Here is a 26052-nt window from a genome sequence, read left to right on the forward strand (position 1 = left end):
TTGACGGATTCCTCGAATTCTTGCTTTCGGTTTTCTGAGGTTTTCTCACCACCATGTTACACACTACAATTCTGAGCCATCTAGCGGCAGACGGTTGCAACTTACGACAGCGAAGTGGGAAAGATTTTTTTCCCTTTATTGTTATTTTGACACCTTGTACAAAGGTAGGCTGGCAGCGGCAATACTACACCACTCTTCGGCCACAGATAATACATTTATTACAAGCGGAGTCATCGAAAAACGAAACAACACGGTGGATAGACAACAGTAGACACACAAATTAAGAAATGCATGAAGTCTTTCACAAGTGCAGCGTCCAAAGTAAAAACATTCAGCACTCGGGCACTAACAGAGACGACAGAAATGGCACACGTGAACCAAGGAGCACAAATGACGAAACACTGAATCACTAACACGATGGCACACACAAAAACACTGGCGACGATCTCCTGCGCGCGAATGTTCACTTTACGTCTACGAGTCCGGGGACCTGCAAAAAGGGGAAAAGGTGGGGGAGGAGGGAGAGGGGAGCTCGTAGATGCGAGTGGCAAAGGAGATGGGAAGGGGAGGTAAGAAGGTAGGGGGGGTAGAGGAAGCCCAGGGGGAGGAGGGGGGAGGAACGGAGGAGGGACAGAAGGGAGAGAGGGTGCCCTAAGGAAAAAAACACAGGGTGTGGAAGGGGAGGATCAAAGTTGGTAGGAGGGGTAGATGGAGGGGATGAGGTCATCATCAGGGAGGGGGAGTTGGTGGAAGCCACCTTGGGCGAGGGTATGGAGAGTGGAGAGATGGAGAGCAGGCAGGACGTGGGAATACAGGCGTGGCAGCGGACAGAGGTGGGAAAGAATGGGAGAAAAAATTGGGTGAGGGGGATTAAGTTTACAGGAGGTATAGAGGATCCGTATCCATTCGAGGAAAAGGAGGAGGTGCAGGAACGGAATAAGGTCATACAGGATCTGCGTGGGGGAGGGTAGACGGATGCGGTAGGCGAGGTGCAGTGCATGGCGTTCTAGGATTTGAAGGGATTTGTAAAAGGTTGGAGGGGCGGAGATCCGTGCAGGGTGGGCATAGCAGAGGATAGGGTGGATGAGGGATTTATAGGTGTGGAGGATGGTGGAGGGGTCCAGACACCATGTGTGGCCAGAAAGAATCTTGTGGAGACGGAGGCAGGAGCGTGCCTTAGCTTGGATTGTCCGGAGATGAGGGGCTGAGGGGAGGCGACAGTCAAGGTGATGCCCAAATACTTGAGGGTAGGGGTGAGGGTGATAGGACGGTCATAAAAGGTGATATAGATGTCGAGGAGACGGAAGGAAGGGGTGGTTTTGCCTACAATGATCGCATGGGTATTGGAAGCATTGACCTTGAACAAACCACTGGCTGCACCAAGCGGTGAACCGGTCAAGATGGGATTGGAGAAGGTGTTTGGAGAGTTGCAGGGTTGGGGCGAGGGCAAGGAAGGTGGTGTCATCGACGTACTGGGAGAAGGTGGACGAGGGGTGAAGGCGGCGGCATGTCCACCGTATACAGAAGGTAGAGAAGAGGGGAGAGGACGGAACCTTTGGGCACACCGGTGGAGGGGTAGAAGGTGTAGGAATCCGTGTTATGGATGGTGACATAGGATGGACGTTGGGAAAGGAAGAACCCGATCAGACGGACGTAATTGATAGGAAGGACGAAGGTTTGGATCTTGAAGAGGAGACCGGAATGCCATACACGGTCGTGAGCACGCTCAGGGTCGAGGGAGAGGACCGACGGGAGTTGAGCTGGTCGGAGAGGAGATGAGGTGAAGAAGAAGTTGATCGGCAGAGAAGGACGGTCGAAAGCCACACTCGGTAGCGGGAAGGAGGCGGTGCTGGCGGAGATGCTGCCAAGTGGGAAAGCCGACCGAGTAATACGCATGACACGCAATACCTCGACAGATATTGAGAACAGAGTAAAAATCTCAGAGGCATTACTTTTCAGCATGCATTATAGGCATTATAGGCTTATCAAATGGTGATGTTGGGTAATTACATGGGAGGAACTAAGAAGAGAATCATCTCCGACAAAGGTCTACAGGTCAGCTGTGTATAATACGAAAATAAAGCAGAATCGAAAGAGAAAAGTTGGAAAAAAACTTAGAGGTGTAATGGAATTTAATACTGTAGAACATGATACCGAACAGGCTGTACAGTTCTTCGATTTTAGCTGTGCTATTAAATTACAACCTGACCACGACCTGGGAAATCAAAACATATTACAAAGGGACTGCTATACATGTATGTCGCCGGCCAGTGTGGTCGAGTGGTTCTAGGCGCTACAGTCTGGAACCGCGCGAACGCTACGGTCGCAGGTTCGAATCCTGCCTCGGTCATGGATGTGTGTGATGTCCTTAGGTTAGTTAGGTTTAAGTAGTTCTAAGTTCTAGGGGACTGATGACCACAGAAATTAAGTCTCATAGTGCTCAGAGCCATTTGAACCATGTATGTTATGACTGTTGGTTTGGCTCGCTTAAACCGTGCTACCACGCCTAAATCTAACAATTGCCACGGAAATCTCTACAAGCTATGTACAAGTCAATACGCCATGCATCACTTGATAAAGTCTCCCTGGAAATCAAAGTCATTGCATTTAGACATTGTAACACCATAGCTCTAATACTGTACTGATTTATTTTCCTTTTCTTTCTTTTAATGTTACATTGCTGTGCTTCTGTAAATATGTGTGATTGTATAGATAACATAAAATTGTATACTGCTTTCTTTATACAAACTTTGATGTCATGGTTTGGTTCTATACTGTGTAGCATATCTTTCATTTAAATGCTTTGTCCCATTTGGAGGGAACAAAACTTAATGTATATAATTGTAATTTTGTGTGAATAATTTTTTGTAGAGATGTCAATATGTGTAAATGTTTTGTTTTATTTAATGCATTTGGTTACTGTTATGTAAATTGCTGATCCTCACTTAGGGTTCTTAGTTAGTTTGTATGTAAATGGTGTAGTGGTTCCCCTCGGGAACGGAACGGTGTAGCACGCGCAAATTGTGGTTGGCCTAGGTGGAAAAGGTGGAACTGATAGTCAGTCGGAGACGAGCTACGAGTCGGGGACGAGCTACGAGTCCGTGCACTGCCATGTAAAAGAAGCATATTGTGCTGATTTCGAGAGAGGCTTTTCCTGCTTCTTTCCAAGGCCTCGGATGGATGGGTAGATAGCTGGAATTTTTCTGGAATTTGTCTCTATCATCGCCACCAAGAAATGACAGAGTCCAGCAATTCTGTCTGCGAATCCACCTACCAACATGCAGTTGCCACCACGTTGCGCAATCACTGTAACGTAATACTATAATGATGTACAGTGAAGGATCAGCTTAATGGATGTGCTAATGTGCTCAAATATAAGGTAATTTATTTCTGAATTTATGTACCTACCTTGATTTTTCTCCTCATCATAACACCTCTTAGGTTCCTCTCCGTTTGAACTAAAGTGATTTCCGAGTGTCCTTACTGAAAGAAATTAAAACCTAGAGTTTTGCTAATTGATGCCTCTTGAACATAGTAAAGAGAAAGTTAAAGTGGCAAGAGAGTGAGTTAAAGTTAATGATGCTTGCTGAAATAATTTTCCTAGTAAAAATGCTTGTTGATGTGTTGTTGCCAACTTCAAATTAAAATTCCTTAAGACTGAGGCTTATAAAGTAAATGATCACATAGTTGTCTGTAGTAAATTATAAAAGGTGAGGCAGTTTCTTGCAATTTTGTCAACACTGTGTTTCGATGTAGTAAAAGTGAGAAAGCTGCAGTTGTGAAACCTTATATACTCGTGTTTACTAAGTGTTTGTCTCTCTGGTGTATTAGAAGTGCATATTAATAGTAATGTTATAAAGACCACTGACTTTGTGTAAACGCTGAAAGTAATAGTGTGTTTCGGTAGCTGTTATAATTTTGCAAATTGTTTCTGCTGCTCTGTTAGTTCCAATCTTACCGTAAACATATGTATGTGTAACAGTTCACTGCACTCGCGTGTGACAAAGTATAGGTTGTGTGGATCCGTTGTAGCTACTGATAACTATTTTCTTAAACGAGAATGTTAATCATTCTCTTGCCTAGTTAGGCTGGCGACCGTTTTCTTTCTCAGTTGAACAGTACAGATAGACAAAATTTTGTTCGTACTGTTCAAATATTTACGTAATTCTGACTTTCATTTTCGATAAGCCATTCCCGTTGGGTACAGCACGGTCAACCTAATAAAATTCCTCTCGGAGGGTAACACTGCTCTGTTGCTATATACCATAATTGCTTGAACAAAATAGTTTTACTTCATAACCTGTTTCCAGTTTTGAGGTTATGGTACAGTAGTAGCAGACAGCTGGAGTGTTATAACATGAATGAATATCCCACTGAGATGAGGGCAAAAGTAAAGCTGTAATGGCGTAAGGTGAGTCGTGGCTGAATAACTTTCAAAAGAACGTACAATTTCATCAAGAATAATGCTGAAAGCATAACTAAATGACTATATGCACCCTTCCACCAGGAAATCGGTCCATCGCTGCGTCCAGACGTCGCTGCTAATGTTGTACCAGAATACGCAGACATCTACTACCAAGTCCTGAACCAAACGAACGATGGAATGCTCCGCATCTCCACGTTGTTCTTCTACAATACTTTGCTTAGCCCTCTTCCGCCGCATCCCCAATCAACCAGGTTCACACAGCTCAGGTTGACAAGTCTGTGGAGCAACGTTTTCCATCGAATGATACCTATCTTCATGCAGACAACGTGGTATGTACCGGTCATCAACACCGCCCCTTTGCGTGAAAAATTGATCTGAGGCAATCTTGCATTCAGCCCACTCTGAAGCCATTGTCAAATTACGGACACCATCGAACATCTATTTTCGTGGTGGTACCAAAACGTCATTTGGAACTGGAGGGGAAAGAAACTGCCTCTTATCACCAGAACGAGGCCCCACACAATTACATCACATTTGTTACAACTGAAGTGAAAATTTTTCCCCTTTGCCAAACACTACAATTACGTGTGGCCGGCTAGGCATTTCGTACACTGTTACCTGCAACTCGATCTTTAAGATTTCAGGTTCCACTTTGTGAGTCATCACTGGTATCCAATGAAGCACCAGCGAACGATATACGAATCTGGTTTTCGTAACTTCATTCAAAAATGGTTCAAATGGTTCTGAGCACTATGGGACTTAACTGCTGTGGTCATCAATCCCCTAGAACGTAGAACTACTTAAACCTAACTAACCTAAGGACATCACACACATCCATGCCAGAGGCAGGATTCGAACCTGCGACCATAGCGGTCACGCGGTTCCAGACTGTAGCGCCTAGAAACGCACGGCCACTCTAATGTTCACCCCTTCAACTATAACCAAACCCGTTCCATATCCTTTGCCACCATGTACCCAATATCCCCCACGGTCCTTTCAGTAAACTGCAGAAGACAATTAGCGACTTTAACGTTGTTTGTTGTTATTCTTTCCATTAAATATGTTTTTGATATGTGAGAGAGAGAGCAGTGCCTAAACCAGCAATAGTGGTAGGCCTATTCCAGAATTCCATTAATTAAGAGATGTTTAATTAAATTAAATTTAAGAGAATATTCTTTTAATGACGAAGCCTTTCAGGACCGAATAACAGAAAATGGTATAACTGGAGTAGGATTCGCTATGAATAGAAAAGTAGGTCACAGATTGTGTTACTGCGAACAGTTCAATGGTAGGGTTGTCCTCATCAGAAACGAATAACAAATCTACACAAACTACAGTAGTTCAGGTACACATGCCAACGGCTCAAGTGGAAGATGAAGTTATAGAGAAAGTATATGAGGATAATGAACGGGTAACTCAGTACTTAAAGGAAGATGAAGATCTGATAGTTACGGGGGATTGGGATGCAGTTGTAGGGGAAGGAGTAGAAGAAAGGGTTATGGCAGAATATGGGCTTGGTAATAGGAATGACGAGGAGGAAAACTGAGTTCTGAAATATATTTGAGATGCTAATGGTAAATACTCTCTTCAACAATCACAAGAGGAGGAGGTATACTTGGAAAAGGCCGGGCGATAAGGGAAGATTTGAGTCAGAGCTTCCGGTGTCAGATATTGGATTGCAAAGTGTACCCAGGGGCAGATATTGACTCAGATCACAATTTAGTAATGATGAAGAGTAGGCTCGGAAGAATCATTGTGCAAGGAAATGCGATATGGCAGTACTAAGGAATGAAAGGATACACTTGAAATTTTCTGACGCTATAGATACTGCCATCATGAATAGCGCAGTAGGCAGTTCAGTTGAAGAAGAATGGACATCTCTAAAAAGGGTACTCACAGAAGTCGGTGAGAAAAACCTAGGTGCAAAGAAGGTAACTAAAAAGAGACCATGGGTAACGAAAGAAGTACTTTAGATGATTGATGAAAGAAGGTAGTACAAAAATGTTCAAGGAAATTCAGGAATACAGATATACAAGTCACTAAAGAGTGAAATAAATAGGAAGTGCAGGGAGGCCAAGGCGAAATGATTGCAGGAAAAATGTAAAGAAATGGAAAAAGAAATGGCTGTCGGAAGGAATGACTCAGCATACAGGAAAGCCAAAACAACTTCTGGTGAAATTAAAAGCAAGGGTAGTAACTTTAAAGAGTGCTAAGGCATTACATTGTTAAATGCAGAGGACAGAGTGAACAAGTGGAAAGAGCCCCCTCTATGAGGGGAGGGTCCTACCAGATGACTTGATAGAAGGAGAAACAGGAATTAACAAGGAGTCGGCTGCTGTGGCCGAGCGGTTCTAGGCGCTTCAGTCCGGAACCGCGCTGCTGCTCCGGGCGCAGGTTCGAATCCTGCCTCGGGCATGGACGTGTGTGATGTCCTTAGGTTAGTTAGCTTTAAGTAGTTCTAAGTCTAGGAGACTGATGTTAAGTCTCATAGTGCTTAGAGCCATTCGGACCATTAGGAGTAATAGGGAAGAGATGCAATATCAGAATCAGAATTTAAAAGAGGTATGGAAGACTTAAATTCAAATAGGGCAGAAGGGGCGAATGACATTGGATCGGAATTTGTAAAAGTATTAGGAGAAGTGGTGGCAACAAAACGATTATACACACTGGTGTGTAGTATCTATTAGACTGGCGATATACGATCGGACATTCGGCAAAATATCATACAATTCCGGAGACTGCAAGAGGTGACAAGTGTGAGAACTGTTACACAATCAGCTTAACAGCTCACGCATCCAAGTTGCTGACAAGAATAGTATACAGAAGAACGGAAAAGCAACCTAGGATGTGTTATATGACGAACAGCATGGCTTCAGGAAAGGAAAGGGCACCAGAGAATAACTTGTGACGTTGATGTTGATAATGGAAGCAAGATTGATGAAAAATCGGCATGTTCATAAGATTTGTCGAACATGGACAGGCTTTCAACAATGAAAAATGTTGCAAGATTATCGAAGTCCTCAGAAATGTTGCAAGATTATCGAAATCCTGAGAAAAAGCTGTAGGGAAAGACGGGTAATACACAGTATGTAAAAGAACGAAGAGGGAACAATAATGGTGGGAGACCAAAATCGAAGTGCTGGGATTAAAAAGGGTTGCGGTTTGAACTATACGCTGAAAAAGCTATGACAGAAATGAAAGAGTGGTTCAAGAGCGGGATTAAAATTAAAGGTGAAACGATAACTATTTTAGATTCGCTGATGACATTGTTATTCTCAGTGAAAATGAAGGAGAATTACAGGACCTGTTGACTGAAGTGAACAGTCTAATGAGTACAGGATACGGACTGAGAGTAAACCGAAGGAAGAGGAATGTGGCAGAATTGGTGTTCACGAAGTAGATGAAGCTGAAGAATTTTGCTACCTAGGTAGCAAAATAATTCATGACGGAAAGAACAAAGAGGACGCTAAAAGCAGACTGGCTCTAGAAAAAAAAGGCATTCTCCGCCAAGAGAAGTCTCCTAGTATCAAACATATCTTAATTTGAAGAAAAAGTTTCTAAGAATATACGTTTGGAGCACAGCATTGTATGATAGAAGATATGAACTGTGGGAAAAACGGAACAGGCGAGAATAGAAGACATTTGTTAAGACATTTGGGAATAATTGCTATAGTAGTAGACTCAGCTTACGGCAAGAAAGGAAGAATGAATTGATTGTTGGTGCTAATAACGATCATCCTCCTTTAACTCCTCTGCATTACTGCAGGTGACGTGACACTGAGCACATTTGTTCTGTGCATGCAGTACACGTGAGGCGCCTAGTTGTTTCCACTGCACTGTGTGAAATAGGAAGGTTCTGTTATAGTTCACTAACCTGCTGTCTTCAAGTTGATGTCCCCAGCGCAGAAAACACCACGCAGGTCGTAGGTTCTGTATCTTGAGTAGTAGTAGTAGTAGAGGGGTTTTGTGGGCGCACGACAGCAAGGTCTTCAGCGCCCGTTCAGTATCATAGTGAGACGGGTGTCAAGAAAAAAACTCAGAACATTTACATAAAACGGAACATAAAACACGGGGAACAATCATTGAAAAATATGTGCTCACCCACACCGAAGCGTGGGATGAAGCAGGGCGTCAGCAGTAAAACATGGACAACACAGGAAGAAAATGGTAGAGGTAACTAAAACAATGTAGCAGATGAAAGTGGCTGGCTGACCACAAGGAAAAAAGGGGGGAGTCAGCCACTCTGCAATACATTAAAACTTCCAGCCTAAAAGTTTAGGCCAGAGTCCAGACACATCACAAAACTTAAAAACCCTAGACACACACGTCTCATTGTTAGCTAAAACACAAGGCAGATCCACATCAACTTGTGCTTCTGCCCTTGCATCACGGTATAAAATGCAGTCTGTTAAAATGTGTCGGACAGAGATGTGCACACCACAAGCATCACAAAACGGAGGATCCTCCCGCCGTAATAAATAGCTATGCATCAGAGGACAGTGCCCGATCCGAAGACGTGTGAGGGCCACCTCTTCCCGCCTGAGCAGCCGGCAGGAGGAACGCCACGGCCGAGTGGTTGACTTTACCGACCGCAGTTTATTGGTCGTCTTCGCCAGTTATTCGTCCTCCCACAACTCCATGCACTTCCTGTGGAGTGCAGCGATGACCGACTGCAAGGGGATAGGACACTGGACCACATCCTGCTCTCTGCAGGCTTCCTTGGCAGCCCGATCAGCCTGTTCATTGCCCCATATGCCGACATGACCAGGCACCCAGCAGAAGGATACCTCTTTACCCCGCTGTTGGAGCAAGTACAGTTGGTCATGTATCAGCTGGACCATCTCCTCAGTCGGGTATAGGTTCTGCAGTGATTGTAAGGCACTAAGAGAATCGGAGCAGAGAAGAAATAGATCGCCCCGAACACGATTCATCTGCTCCAGTGCCTTCAGGATCGCGTGGAGCTCCGCTGCGAAAACGGTATATTCAGCAGGGAGGCAAATCCGGGTAAAATGATCAGGGAACACCACAGAACAGCCAAGGAAAGTCTCCTGTTTGGAGCCATCAGTATAAAAGACAGTGAAACCGTGATCCACATGTAAAATGTTTAAAAACAGAGATTGGAACGTAAAATCTGGTGTGCCATCTTTCTTAAAATTAGTCAAATCTAAAATAAGTTTGGGTCTCCGGAGGAGCCAAGGTGGAGATCTGCTCCAACCGCGACGTAAAACACGAAGACCAGCCATAGACATCGCACCGAGGCAATCCTGTGCGCGAATTCCATAGGGCTGCGTCGCACGTTGCCGGTTATGAAACAATCGTGCCAGAGCAGGCTGAGCAACGGTATGGTATGCAGGAGTGTATGGTGTATCTTGAGGCTGAAACTGACTTTTAGCGAGGTTCTGTTCTGAAATAATGTATCACTTCTTTGGGATGCCACTCGCGTATTTTAAAATAGCCACACGAGAAGACTACATGATCTTACTCAAGACCTTCTGACACAGCAAAGTACGTGATCAAACACAATGTTTACGAAAATGTATCTTTACACTATTTGTGCCTCATGACTACCGGAGTGAATCTTTTAATACTGAATACTGGCAAACACATCCTGTTCTTCTCGACTGCCTAATCTAGAGTGACGAACAGGAACTTAAATAAAAATTGGAAACACATCCTACGACAGACAACATGTCTGTTATCCTTGACCGCCTAATCCAGAGTGACCAACAGCCCTAAACACCTCGCGCGCCATACCAGAAAAGGCGTGATCCGAACGCTTCCGAAGTGCTTCGTCTACAATTTCGTCAGTCTTTTGTTTGTGATTTAAATTGTTTTTAATAATTCTAAAATGACTGATTGATAGTCAGCTATTGAGAGATATTTATATTGAAAGGTGAAGTCATTCCAATGAGTAGTTTAACTAATAATAATAACTATACTTTAACGTTTTGGCGCCCTTGCTCCGAACACAGCAGCCAATCACAGAGCAGTAGCATTATGCAAGCGGTCTTTCACACGGGAATGGTACCGAATCTAACATCTGCCACAGGTACCTCACGCCACATTTCGTCATCTATGTAGGGTATTACAAAAAGGTACGGCCAAACTTTCAGGAAACATTCCTCACACAAATAAAGAAAAGATGTTATGTGGACATGTGTCCGGAAACGCTTAATTTCCATGTTAGAGGTCATTTTAGTTTCGTCCACCTACGCTCAATGGAGCACGTTACCATGATTTCATACGGGATACTCTACCTGTGCTGCTAGAACATGTGCCTTTACAAGTACGACACAACATGTGGTTCATGCGCGATGGAGCTCATGCACATTACAGTGGAAGTGTTCGTACGCTTCTCAACAACAGATTCGGTGACCAATGGATTGGTAGAGGAGGACCAATTCCATGGCCTCTACGCTCTCCTGACCTCAACCCTCTTGACTTTCATTTATGGGTGCATTTGAAAGCTCTTGTCTACGCAACCCCAGTACCAAATGTAGAGACTCTTCGTGCTCGTATTGTGGACGGCTGTGATACAATACGCCATTCTCCAAGGCTGCATCAGCGCATCACGGATTCCATGCGACGGAGCGTGGATGCATGTATCCTCGCTAACGGAGGACATTTTGAACATTTCCTGTAAAAAAGTGTTTGAAGTCACGCTGGTACGTTCTGTTGCCGTGTGTTTCCATTCCATGATTAATGTGATTTGAAGAGAAGTAATAAACTGAGCTCTAACATGGAAAGTAAGCGTTTCCGGACACATGTCCACATAACATATTTTCTTTCTTTGTGTGTGAGGAATGTTTCCTGAAAGTTTGACCGTACCTTTTTGTAACACCCTGTATACTTCTTGCATCTACACTGCTCTGGGAACAGTTTCTTGCAGCCTAATAAGATGGCTGACTAAGCCAGAAATATTACAAGCTGTAGAGGGTAAAAACTGTAGAGGAAGGCAGAGATTGGGATACAGCCAGCAAGGATGTTGGTTGCAAGTGCTGCTCTGAGATGAAAAGGTTGGCGTAGGAGAGGAAATTCAAGAAATTGGAGCTAATACAGAAATTTGCCGACAGCTATTTTCCCAAGCGCAGTTCGCAATTGGAAGGTGGAATGGGGTAGATCAAATAGCGGTACGAGAAGGACCTCCGCAACACAGCGTCAGGTGGCTTGCTGAGCATAGGCTTATTGTGTTGCCAGGTAAAACAAACACACACACACACACACACACACACACACACACACACACACACACACTCACTGGTCATACCGGGCTCGAGAGTCCATTACCGCGGCAACGTATTTTCGCCACCTGTCCCTGTCTTGGGCTATTTCCTTCCATTCACCTTCAATATGCAGGCTCCTCCAATCAGCCTTGACATTATCTTCCCATCTACGCCTCGGTCTCCCCACAGGACGTTTTCCTTCTAGGTGCCCTACCAGTAGTCTGCGCGCTGCCCTGCCCTCATCCATTCGAGCTACGTGACCCGCCCATAGCAGCATACGTGATGTCAGGGCTTGAACAGAGTTCGTGAACCTCTTCCTTATACAGTTTTCACCACTCTCCGCTAATGTCATTCCTCTTTGCTCCGAAAATTTTCCTCAAAATTTTGTTTTCAAATACTCGAAACGGCTTTTCATTTTGCACAGTGAGAGACCAAGTCTCACACCCATACAGCATAACTGGTAGAATAATAGTTTTGTATATTCTAATCTTTAAATTCCTAGACAATATCCGTGATGAAAGTAATCCATTCAGCGAGAAGCAGCACGCATTTCCCGCCCGTATTCTCTTCTTCAGTTCGGATTCAATCTCATTTCTCGAAGTGATGTCCACGCCTAGATACTTAAATGTGTTCACTTTTTCAAACTGCATGTCTCCAACTCTTAACATTTCCTGATCTACTGCTGTTGGCATTCTAGTAGTAACCAGGTATTTAGTTTTGTCTGCACTTATCCTTAGACCTACATCTTCACTAGCCTTGATTAACGCATTCGCATTTGCTGTTTCAGATTCTTTCCTATCGCTAATGATGTTTAGATCATCTGCACACCCTAATATCTTAATATTTCCATTTAACTCCACATCCTCTGAATTATCTGCTGCTATTCGTACAATATATTCTAGGACTAAATTAAAAAGTAACGGAGACAGGGCATCTCCCTGCTTAAGTCCGTTCTTTATTACAAATTCTTCTGATTCCAATTTCCCCACACTTACTCTACCTTTTGTATTTTTCAGACTCGCTTCTATAAGTTGTAACGCCGGAAATGCATATCCTCCTATTTCCATTTATTGCACTATACAATTTTTCCTTATATTGTTACCTGAAGATATGACATTTCTGTGTCTTTATATATTGTAATTGTTTTACTATTTATGTATATATGCATTTATTGCAATTGGTTTGTTTTGAAAATATTATTTGCATTTTACACTGGGTCTGTCCTAGGGAAAACTATGCTATCGAACGATTACACCGATAGGTCGTGTGGAGAATCAAAGTGTTTAGGATCTTTGGTAGTGTTAACTCTTCCACGTGGAGCGCGGCCAGAGCGGGGTCTGGCTGGAGTAGGGCGGTGGAGCAGGTGTGTTGTGTGACGTTCCCGCGAGTTGCCGCGCTTTCGGGCTTTGGCAGCATGTAATTGCGCTCGACTTGCTATGATAGTTTCTGAAATGGTGTCGAGGACGGGAAGCATTAGCTGGCGCACATCAAGAGCCCGTTTCGCCTGGTGACCGTGTCGAGAAGAAGGCGCTCCAACATCCAGCTTCTGCAACAGCGACAGCCGACAATGAGTGACTGTTACCACCTCCTCGATCGACGACTTCAAACCTTTAACCAACCAACAAGGAAGACTGGAAGCACGTAAAGTTTTAGAACTGTATGGCAGACCTCAAGTTTTCAAACTGTTCAATTTACCTCACAAAATTACAGCAACATAGCATGAACCTTTGTTGCTCATTGTCCCAATTGCATTACCAAGCAGGGTCCCTTCCTTTTGCGGAATGAACCCAAGTGGCGTTGAAATTCGAACGCCAGCATTAAAGTAATATCATTCCATTTCACTGCTTTAATTTCAATGTTCAGTTAAAGTATTCATAGCTGGCTACAATATTTAGATTACACAAGCACAAATTAAGAGTGCGAGTTTTGTTACCATATTTTAGTTTACCTGTGACTGCAGCTCAGCTTGGTACATACTAAATTTTATTATTGTTAATTGTTCAGAATCATTTAATTCAAGTTCAAAGTTATATCTCTTATTTCTAAATTGCGTAGATTCAAGTAGCTTTTGAAATGATTGTTGAGGTAGCCCAAGACTAACCTTATTTTACTGCATTTCGTAGTGCTTCAGAAACAAAGTTCACTATTACTTTCAGTCACTAAATTAACTTTCAATTTTCCGGTTTTATTCATTCTTTTGCTAAATTAACTCAGAGTGTAGCGAAATTTCTTACTTCTGACAAATATTCAGTTTTCACACAACACGTGTCAACCTTCAGTTGACACGCTTTTAGTGCTAATTATATGTGCATTAATCTTTCATTTTCAGTTATTATAGTAGTTGTCCATAGGACTGGCTACCATAATTTTCTCCAAATCTCAAATATCTAATTAACTCCAATTAATTGTTAACGTATCGACCGCACATTTACTTTCTTTATTAATTTTACCCTTCTCTCAAAATTAATTTCCACCAATTTCATTTGCATTTTTCCTTTAATTTAGATGTAACCCTTTCCTCCTTCTTTACTCTCAAATTAACTTCGGTGACGATTGTTTTTCCCAAATTTCCATTAGGTGCACGCGGTTTAATTTTTCACTGTCATTAAGGTCGATAAGTGAGGGGGAGGTTACAAAGTCTAACATACTTCTGTGGTATTCCAAGTTCCAAAAGAATTCTGTACAATTTTGATTGCAATAAATAAATAAATAATAAAATAAATGAATAAATAAATAAATAGTTGGGGCACTCTCTTGCAGTTCAACCCACGCACGCCACAGTGCCAGCTGATACGCGTCTCTCCACCGCGGCATCGCAGGTTCTGTCGCGCCGCGGAGGTAGGTGTCCCGCGCAGCACGGCTAGTGCGCGGGTCCACCGCCGCGCAGGGGGCGCGCTGGCGTCGCGGCGGCTCCAGCGGCGAGAGGAGGCAGCGGCCGGCGGCAGAGGAGGCTGCAGTGAGTGCGCGATGGGCGGCCGCCGCAGACGCAGGCGCAGTGGTAGCGCGCGCCGCGCACCATGAGGCCGACGCCGGCCGCCGCGACGCCGACGCCGGGGCCGGCGCGCCTGCCCGCCGCCGCCCTGCTGCTGGCCGCGCTAGCCGCCTGCCACGGTGAGTAGCCTACACAGCAGGGGACGATGCCACAGGCGCACTGGCGATCCCGTGTACTTGGCTCACACTAACACAAAAAAAAACTCCAAAGACTTACCACATTCGGTGTTTCCACAGGAGGAAATTTTTGAGGATTCTGCAGTACTTGAATTATGCACTATCGATCAGTGAACAAAATACATTTTCACATATATTTCCAAAATATGGTACAAATTTTATAATGCTCTGCAAGTAGCTCGACAACTTATGTCGTCATCTGGCGGAGTTTAAGGGGAGTAGGAAGCCAAACGGGCCGACTTGGAGCAGGAGAGGCACCACAGGACATTTTAATTTCCACTGTCTATACTTTTACAAGTAAATTCATAAAACTTTGTCAGCATGACCAGGAAGGATTCAGGATTCACATTCATAGCAGTGGAAGTGCAAAAACATAAATAATTTGTTTTTAGATATGAAATTTCATCATTTTTTCGCTTCCTGTTGGCTGAATTTGTTGCTATAGGTACATTTTTCTTCAGAAGTAAGAGAGATTCTTTGATGAATTTTGCACAGCATACAAACCATACTTACAGCTGTATGAAGCTCTAAAATTTTCCAAATCTATTAAAAACTGTAGTAAAAATTGAAATAATTAACTACAAAATTTGATTTTTTTCTAAACATAAAGTTTAAAACGTAACAGCTCATTCATTTTTTCATAAATTAAATAGATTCTATAGTTTCAGACACCTGTAAGTATGGTTTGTATGCTGTGCAATATGCATCGAATAGTCTCTCTTACTTATGAAGAAAAGTGGACCTATATCAACAAATGCAGCCAATAGTAAGTGAAAAAATGATGAAATTTCACATCTAAAAAAATTATTTTGTTATTTCTTTGAACTTCCGCTGCTACTAGTGTGAATCCTGAATCCTTCCTGGTCATGCTGACGAAGCTTTATGTATTTACTTGTAAAAGAATATACAGTGGAAATTAAAATGTCCTGTGGTGCCTCTCCTGCTCCAAATCGCCCCGTTTGATGTCCTACCCCCCTTAAAGAATAGAAAGGTGTATACCATATTTCGATTGTTTCTAAAACTGGCCATTTTAAACTTTAGACTATGCCAGATAAGAATTGTGGAGACTTGTCTCAGTCCAATGGAGTTTTTAAAGGCTTTTGGTGCCGCAGATAAAAATGTCTACTGTCTAAGCAGTAGATCACAACTTAAAAAAGTACTCCAAAACAGAAATTTACCGAGTGTGTGACCAGATTTATCACTGAATTCAGCAGATGGAGGTCAGCATGTCGTTAACGGAATGAAATCGACAGATGAAAAACTGATTTCGACAATAATACAGCGGAATGTCACAGAGTTGTTACTATATATATGGAATACGTCGGAAGCCCCTCGAGTCTGATTGCTGTTGTGCTGGCGTGCTGTTGTCTATAGGGAGATTGCGACGCCATAAGACTGTAGCGAAATGTAAGAAGACTTGCAGGGCATAAACGATCGGTGTAGGCACCGGTGTCTGAATGCTGAATGTAAATGTACGACGTATTGCGCATTAATCGGCGATCCATTACTGCTTGATTATGCTACTGGTGGTTAATCTGTGGAAACGGTAACGACAGTGAAATTCGCAGAAGGAACCGTTCACAGCGTTCTGAAGCGGAATGAGCACATAAAACCAATAGCATAAAAAGCAGTTATTATGTTGAGACTGTAAGAATCTTAAGGAAATGCTATTTCCACGAGAGGAGTGGTATTGCTCGTCAATCATGGACCGTAGCAGGTTGGATTAATAGAAGCGATAAGGAAAATCCAACGAAGAGCTACGTGATGCGAATTAGTTTCGTTTAGTAAGGGCGAGAGAGTTAACGAGATACTCAACAAACTCCACTAGTAGATGCTACAGTAGAGGCGTTGTGCCTCACAGAGAGATTTATTTTTGCAGCTCCGAGAGCGTTAGTTCCAAGAAGAGTCGCTCAACACGTAGTTTCCTTACACTTACGTCTCGTGAAATGAACACGACAGGAAAAATCAGAGCATTTACAGCTCGTACGGAAACTTATCGACAGCCCTCTTTCCCACTCTCCACTCATGAATAGAGCAGAGAGGGGAAGGGGGGGAGAAGATAATAGTGCTACAAGTACCCTCCACCTCACATCATAAAGCGGCTTACAGGGTTTAGATGTGGATGCAGATGACTTTAAGAGAGCAGGAAATGAACATGTGACCATCCGTCGAAATTCTCCAGAGCTTGCAGCCGATGAAGAACTTCCTCGTAAGATGCAATTTTGTCTAAGACTGACATGGTGAGACCGTGGCTAGGTACAATTAATGTAGGTTGATTCTTGCAAAGAAGAAGACAGCAACCAGCCACTGTTATTACTGCTATTTATTTAAGTAAACAGCGCCGTAACCGGTTTCGAACTGACAAGTTCATCATCAGACGGCTGTTCACAAGACTTACGAGATGCACTTTACATAATCGTCATAATAAAAATCGAAAACTGACAATTATGTAAAGTGCATCTTGTAAATCTGATGATGAACTTGTCAGTTCGAAACCGGATACGGCGCTATTTACTTAAATAAATAGCAGGATTAATAGTGGCTGGTTGGTGTCTTATTCTTTGTAAGAATCAACCTACATTAATTCCTCGTAAGACCTTTCTGTAGAATAATGGGAAACGGTTCAGCTACATTTGAATTGCGCAAGTCACAGACCGGTATGTGGGCGAGAGTACTGGTAAACCGGACTCACTTTGACTCTGTCCTACTGCAGTCGAGAGAAGAACAATTTTCAACACACATCTGTAGAATCCAGAACTATCTTCAAATTTTCACGTCGTACTTCTGTATCCGGGAAGTTACGATTGCGGTCTCCGAACTAAATGCGTACAGCAATCTGTCGTTTTAGCGTCGTGATCACTGTAGAAAACTCATTTTGGAGGAAGAAGTTCGCTAGTGTTGGAACGAAGGATCAGTGGGTAAAAGGCTGCACAACACAGCTCTTATAGAGCTTTGACTTTGACAAAACACAGTATATACAGTTCCACACAGTAAATGGAATGACACCATTAACAAATATAGACTTCGATCAGAAATCGGTAGCTAAGGTAGAATATTCAAAATTTTTAGGTGTATGCATTGATGAGGGGTTGAACTGGAAAAAACACACTGAGGATCTGCTGAAACGTTTGAGTTCAGCTACTTATGCTATTAGGGTCATTGCAAATTTTGGCGATATACATGTCAGTAAATTAGCTTACCACGCTTATTTTCATTCTCTGCCATCGTATGGCATCATATTCTGGGGTAACTCATCATTGAGTAAAAGTGTGTTCATTGCACAAAAGTGTGTAATCAGAATAATTGCTGGAGCTCATCCAAGATCATCCTGCAGACATTTATTTAAAGAGCAAGAGGTCTTCACTGTAGCCTCACAATATATATATATATATATATATATATATATATATATATATATATATACACTCCTGGAAATGGAAAAAAGAACACATTGACACCGGTGTGTCAGACCCACCATACTTGCTCCGGACACTGCGAGAGGGCTGTACAAGCAATGATCACACGCACGGCACAGCGGACACACCAGGAACCGCGGTGTTGGCCGTCGAATGGCGCTAGCTGCGCAGCATTTGTGCACCGCCGCCGTCAGTGTCAGCCAGTTTGCGTGGCATATGGAGCTCCATCGCAGTCTTTAACACTGGTAGCATGCCGCGACAGCGTGGACGTGAAACGTATGTGCAGTTGACGGACTTTGAGCGAGGGCGTATAGTGGGCATGTGGGAGGCCGGGTGGACGTACCGCCGAATTGCTCAACACGTGGGGCGTGAGGTCTCCACAGTACATCGATGTTGTCGCCAGTGGTCGGCGGAAGGTGCACGTGCCCGTCGACCTGGGACCGGACCGCAGCGACGCACGGATGCACGCCAAGACCGTAGGATCCTACGCAGTGCCGTAGGGGACCGCACCGCCACTTCCCAGCAAATTAGGGACACTGTTGCTCCTGGGGTATCGGCGAGGACCATTCGCAACCGTCTCCATGAATCTGGGCTACGGTCCCGCACACCGTTAGGCCGTCTTCCGCTCACGCCCCAACATCGTGCAGCCCGCCTCCAGTGGTGTCGCGACAGGCGTGAATGGAGGGACGAATGGAGACGTGTCGTCTTCAGCGATGAGAGTCGCTTCTGCCTTGGTGCCAATGATGGTCGTATGCGTGTTTGGCGCCGTGCAGGTGAGCGCCACAATCAGGACTGCATACGACCGAGGCACACAGGGCCAACACCCGGCATCATGGCGTGGGGAGCGATCTCCTACACTGGCCGTACACCACTGGTGATCGTCGAGGGGACACGGAATAGTGCACGGTACATCCAAACCGTCATCGAACCCATCGTTCTACCATTCCTAGACCGGCAAGGGAACTTGCTGTTCCAACAGGACAATGCACGTCCGCATGTATCCCGTGCCACCCAACGTGCTCTAGAAGGTGTAAGTCAACTACCCTGGCCAGCAAGATCTCCGGATCTGTCCCCCATTGAGCATGTTTGGGACTGGATGAAGCGTCGTCTCACGCGGTCTGCACGTCCAGCACAAACGCTGGTCCAACTGAGGCGCCAGGTGGAAATGGCATGGCAAGCCGTTCCACAGGACTACATCCAGCATCTCTACGATCGTCTCCATGGGAGAATAGCAGCCTGCATTGCTGCGAAAGGTGGATATACACTGTACTAGTGCCGACATTGTGCATGCTCTGTTGCCTGTGTCTATGTGCCTGTGGTTCTGTCAGTGTGATCATGTGATGTATCTGACCCCAGGAATGTGTCAATAAAGTTTCCCCTTCCTGGGACAATGAATTCACGGTGTTCTTATTTCAATTTCCAGGAGTATATATATATATATATATATATATATATATATATATATATATATATATATATATATATTCACTTATGAAATTTGTTATTAACAATCAGAACGAATTCAAAAGTAATAGCAGTGTACATGGCTACAACACTAGGAGAAAGGATGAGCTTCACTACTCAAGGTTAAATCTAACTTTGGCTCAGGAGGGGGTAAATTATGCTGCCACAAAAGTCTTTGGTCACTTACCTAATAGCATCAAAAGTCTGACAGATAGCCATATAGCATTTAAAAGGAAATTAAAAGAATTTCTTAATGGCAACTCCTTCTACTTATTAGATGAATTTTTGGATATAGTAAGTGGGTAACTTCCTCAACCCGCTCCCCCCCCCCCCCCCCCCCCCCCCCAAAAAAAAAAATATTATAAATATTAAATGTCGTGTAATATTTTGTGTAATGTAAAAAAAATATTATAAATATTAAATGTCGTGTAATATTTTGTGTAATGTAATATCTTGTATAGACACCTTTTATTAACCTGGCACGTTCCACATCATTACGAAGTGTCGTATTCACGATCTATGAAACAAGTACTAATCTAATCTAATCCTACTACAATATGTTTAGCATGTTACTTCTGTTCGCGTGCTGAATAAACCCAATGCTAACCATGCTTCTCTTCCTTTAGTCTTCTCCATCTTCCTCCGGACCTCTCAAAATCAATCAAGAATTAATGGAAAGAGGCTTCTGAAATCGTCTCGTAACGGATGAGTCAGTCTATGATTCTTTCGGTTCGTTAAGTCCCTACACCACGGCTACATTTGCATTCCACCTATATTCTAGGTGTCAATGGTTCTAGGGTCAGATCGCCCATTTGCAGTTAAATGATATCAGGTCAATTTGTCTATATTCTCGGAAGGACGCTGGTGTGAATCACAGTTTACCTGTTTGTAAGAGGTATCTTCCAAACCACTGAAATATGTCGACAGGTATATTCCGTTTACCTAGTTTGCATCAAACTGCCTACTGATATTGAAGAACAATCGTATGAAATTTCTCCTCAAATATGTGAGCGACCAGAAGAATGACCAACAGAATCCATTAAGTTATACTGCACAGCGAATGTTCAACATACGAAAGTACTCTACACTTCCCTTGACGATTGATATGATACGGACAAAATCATGAAATGTATTCGCAGGTGCGAATGCGAACAACCATAAGCTGTATAAGTGAATGACTACAATGGAAATTTGTCCCTGATCGGGACTCGAACATGGATTTCCCGGTCGCCTTCGCCGCTTGGCCTATCGGCTATCTGTGCACGACACACCGCCAGACCCAGACCTCCATATATCCTCCTTCCTGCCTCACAACTCGTATTCGTACACACATTACGTAATTTCCGTACAGGAGGGAGGGGGGGATATTTTAATTGCAAGTCGCTGCGTGGTATCGGCGGATTATTAAGATATTACAACGCCTGTATTAAAAATAACGTGCCTTGTTCTTCTCAACAATACGGGCTCTCCAATATCTCATTAATTTAAAGTTATTCTGTCACTATCCCCTTATCTGAAGCAAATTTTCGTCGTCAGATGAGTGTAATTAAATGCAGAAAGGGAAATAATTTTTCAGGAAGAATTTTAGTTATCAACTGCAAATAAATTTTTTTATTATCTTTCCCATTTCGACATATTAATTTATCATCTTCAGAAGCTCAGTTTGGTAGACTGTTCTTCGTAGAAGGATGTCATGGAATGTTCAGAAATTTACGTATTGTAAATTAATTTGTCGATACCGGTAAAGATAGTAAAAAATTTATTTGCAACTGATGTCTGAAATATTTCCTGCAAACATAATACTACAGCTGCTGAAAATTACAGCCACGAATTAAAATAAGAGGAATAATTTCCACGTTACGTACTGAATGACAGCTTTCCCCAAATGATGTAGATACAAAATAGTATGGATGTGCAGGGGACAAACCCAATAGTATCAGTTTATAGCATTAATAATAAACTTTTCACCTCGTTTAAAAATCTGTAGCTAATGCTACGAAACGGAAATTTGATGTGAAACCTGTAGTAGGAAGAAATGCGAATGGAAAACATAATTTTTCGGGGGACTCTACGAGATAAACCATTATCGCTGCGGTATTAGGCGTCGTTAAGTCAGCTTAAAGGAAAACGAAAAAATCAAAAGCGCCGTGTTAAATGTCGGGAAGGGTCGATATAGGTCGTATGGCAGCCTCAGAGATGAAACAAAAATAGTTTTAAAAATAGCCCTTGTAGTTAAAATTAGAGGCTTTCCAACAGTTTTACTGCCAGTGTCACGTAACGATTATAGTAGTAAATTTAGGGTGCTTATTAAAACAGGCAATCATTTTCCCTTCACTGCACACAACACAGTACTCCCTGCCGAGCTGTACAATTGCTTGTGGATCGCGTATGTATCTTTGGATCAAGATGTAGTGTAGATTATGATCATCAGGAAATGAGATGTAGGAAACGACTCATATCGCATCCCGTTGAAATTATTGCTTTACGGACAAACGCGTGGAATTCTTCACTGAAATCTGCCTAAAAAGTATTTATTTCACATCTGTCCAGTTGTCCAGCACTATGCAGGTTCACACAGAAGGACTTCAGGAGATTTTTGTTCAAAAGATTAGTGACTCTGAAGATATGGATTAGCTTGCTATTGCTCAATAGTGGCAGACAGAATCCTGCAGCAGGGATTAGCAGTCTTTCAGATTCACCTGCAAGAGCGTTCGTAGCTCCTTCGAAGCGCGGTTGTTAAATGAGTAAGTGCATCTCGCGGTTATGCGAACTGTGAAGGTACCATCGTTGTCTGTAAATCTGATGGAGTAAGACTGGTGGGTGACCAACCATCATCGTAGGTCGCTATGCCGTCCGGCTGAAGGGGATTTCTGTTTTGCCCGAAATCTACTACGTCACGCTGCTTACAAGGGAACCTCCCCATCGCACCCCCCCCCCCAGATTTAGTTATAAGTTGGCACAGTCGATAGGCCTTGAAACACTTAACACAGATCAATCGAGAAAACAGGAATAAGTTGTGTGGAACTATGAAAAAATAAGCAAAAATACAGACTGAGTAGTCCATGTGGAAGACAGGCGGATGTCAAGGAGAGTGTGACCACAGGAGCGCCGTGGTCCCGTGGTTAGCGTGAGCAGCTGTGGAACGAGAGGTCCTTGGTTCGAGTCTTCGCTCGAGTGTAAAGTTTACATTTTTAATTTTCGTAAAGCTATGATCTGTCCGTTCGTTCATTGACGTCACTGTTCGGATGGACGGACTGACAGATAATAATCGTCTGAAAATAAAAAATTAAACTTTTCGCTCGAGGTAGGACTTGAACCACGGACCACTCGCTCCGCAGCTGCTCACGCTAACCACAGGACCACGGCGCTCTTGAGCTACCACTATCACTGATATTACCTATCTTGCACATGGACTACTCAGTTTGTATATTTTGCTTATTTTTTCATAGTTCCACACAACTTCTTTCTGTTTTCTCGATTGATCTGTGTTCAGTGTTTCAAGGCCTATCCACAGTGCCAACTTATAACTAAATCTGAGTGGGGTGCTGCGATGGGGAGTTTCCCTTCTTAGATTGTTTGGAATCAAATCACTACGAGTCAACTGATTGTTGCAAATAATATGAAGTAGTGCTGGCAGGACAAAAGCACAAACAATGTAAAATGGTTACATAGGCCAAAAAACAAGGATAAAATTACGCAGACAGTACTGTACCTCTGTTCCTTTCAATTTGTGTTGTTGCGAACATTTATGTACCATTATTTCGAAACTGCGATGCCCAGGTTATACGGAGAGTAGAGGATCCTACGCTGAGTACTTTAAATGAGAAACTAACAGACCCAAAATTTAGTTTTTTATTGATATAAGCTACTTACAGCTTTTAGTAACAACTGAGCTCCAGTCTTTATGCATCTCAGGGCTCAAGCTATTTCGCCTCTATATTTAAACACATTGTTTACGGTAGTGTAGAAATTTTTGTCGCGCTAGTACTTCCAGGCTGTATTCTTCGAAGCTTACATTTCATGCGTAATTTCACAGATGCTTGCTGATGAACTTTTTCCCACACCGTACAACGCCATCTATACAAATTTTACTTTTCAAATAATTCTTTGTGGTGACTTACGGCCACTCATATTCATCGACTTACTTCTTCGTAAATATCTGTAGCGATAAATTTATTCTAATTAGGGTGACTTCTTTTGCAAAACTTTTCTGTATACATCAAGCAGCAACATATATTGCAAGAAAGTCTCAAATTTTCAGTAACTAGGATAACTCTGTATTCGACAAGTAGAATTTTAGACTCTGGATACACATCAGTCACTATATTTGCATTGATCACATAAACTGTTCTTCTCACAATTACCGATTTCGGGCATTTCCATCTTCAAATCATAAAAATATTCGGATGTAGGCTTCAAAGTCAAAATCTATATAATGTATCTAGGTACATAGTAAGATTTTGACATTAATGCCTGCATCAGAATATTTTTGTAATGTGGAGGTGACAATGGCTGAAACCGGTAATTGTGAAATGTGCAGTTTATGTGATCAAGACGTACATTCACAAATAAAGTGACACAACATTATCACGGACTCATTTACAGACAATGTCTTCAGATGACACATATCAGTCGAATGTGTGCAGTTTTTCAATGTAGCGTTGCCATCTTCAAGGTAGCTGGGAGCTGTTGGTTATGAAAACATATGTACTTTTTAAGTCGCGAGTCACACGCATTGCTGTTTGAAGACCTCGTTACCGCCTTAAACAGAAATTTGCAACCACTAGCTCCTTATCTCCTTCAGAATCCTTTAGCGTCAGTATAATTTTTAACCAAAATATTTCGGACACATTTCATAGCAGAACACAAACAATATTTCTCATTATGAATGATGCATATATCGGTCTACAATCACAGAATGAAGTGGGGTAGTGAAATGTGTAGTGTAAAAGCATGAAATTGCATATTACAATATGAAAGAAAGAAGTATCACGCAAGGAAGTAAACTGTAAACAAACAGGGAAGTAATTACATATCTTCACAAACAATTGAAGCACAGTAGTCTCTTTTCTCACATACTGATGACTGCTCCTCTTTTACCAAGCTTTGTTTACACTAGAGTTATCCACCTTTCTGAATTTTAACAGATTGCAAGATGGGAATGAGTCAGTTTCACGGTTTGAAAGCTTTAATGGTGAGTGAAAATCCTGCTAAAGGAAACCAAATCGACTTGCGAAATTCTTTATTTCCTTCATAGATCACAGAGTTTTCAGGTGACTCAGCCGTCCGCCATCACAGCAGAGTGGTCAGCGAGGCAGCGTGCCCAGCGAGGGAAGGGGGGGGGGGGGGGGGGGCATTCCCGGCTGGGCCAGGTTTTCTCTCCGCTCGGGGACGACGGGGCGTTGTGTTGTATTCATCACCGTCTCATTCTCATCAACACACAAGTCGCCGAAGCGGCGTCAAATAAAAAAGACTTACAACAGGCGACCGCCTTGCCGACGGGAGGCCTTAGCCGCACGACATTTATTTATTGCGTCAGAATGAATGCCGAGGCGGACAGTGGATCGCGTTCTGCAATACATAGTCTAGTCACAGGTGATGGGTTGGCATTTAAAAAGTCAGAATTCCTCCCACATTTTCCCATCATGCACTTTCCAACACGATTACGTAGTTGCGAATAGTTACACTGATAAAACAAATCATTATAACCATAATCTTCGTAGTGTGTTGGTCGACCTTTGAAACGCATTGCAGCAACGATTCTGGTTTCAAAAATCCGTTGGCAACTTTCTGGAGCTATACCACGTAAGTTACGGTGGTCTGTGAGTGTGGAACTGGCGCTCGCTAGTCTCCCGGATGTGTTACGTCGGGTACAGATCAGACAAATTTGGCGGACCAGACATCAGAATGAGTGCGCCCCCGTGCTTGTCAGTCACTGTAGCACGATTCTGGTCTTGTGACAAGGATAGTTACACTGCTGGAAGATGTCACCTCGTCGGGTAAGGTATCAAACACGAGGGAATCCAGGTGGTACTCGATAATGTTTGTGCAGGCTTCAGCTGGCATGATACCTTCGATCATTAACACTGTTCCCGTGGACGTTCAGGCGAATGTCCCACACAGCATAATACTGCGTCCATCACTCTGTGTCCATGGTCGTGGTTTATGTTTCGATAACCATACGCCGGGATGATGGCGGATCCGTTCGCTGCCTAGTGTAACAAGTAATATGAGTCATTCAGTTGTCATGTTTCCATTGATCCATGGTCCAGTTGATCTCGTGCCAACTGCAACGGTAACTTACGATGACGTAGGAGTGCCATATTCAACAATGTAGAATGAATTGTTTTAACTG

At 43.1% G+C, this 26052-nt stretch overlaps 1 protein-coding gene across 1 annotated transcript in view; it reads left to right on the forward strand.

Moving 5' to 3' along the window:
* LOC124598129 (lachesin-like) overlaps window positions 1-26052 on the forward strand; it is a 702598-nt gene that overhangs the window by 34267 nt on the left and 642279 nt on the right. Inside the window, exons 2-3 of the mRNA XM_047135981.1 lie at window positions 14410-14605; window positions 14734-14760. Of these exons, the coding sequence (XP_046991937.1) occupies window positions 14410-14605; window positions 14734-14760 (223 nt within the window). The remainder of the gene's footprint in view (window positions 1-14409; window positions 14606-14733; window positions 14761-26052) is intronic.

Source organism: Schistocerca americana, chromosome 1, assembly GCF_021461395.2.
Source record: "Schistocerca americana isolate TAMUIC-IGC-003095 chromosome 1, iqSchAmer2.1, whole genome shotgun sequence".
NCBI classification, from domain to species: Eukaryota; Metazoa; Arthropoda; class Insecta; order Orthoptera; family Acrididae; genus Schistocerca; species Schistocerca americana.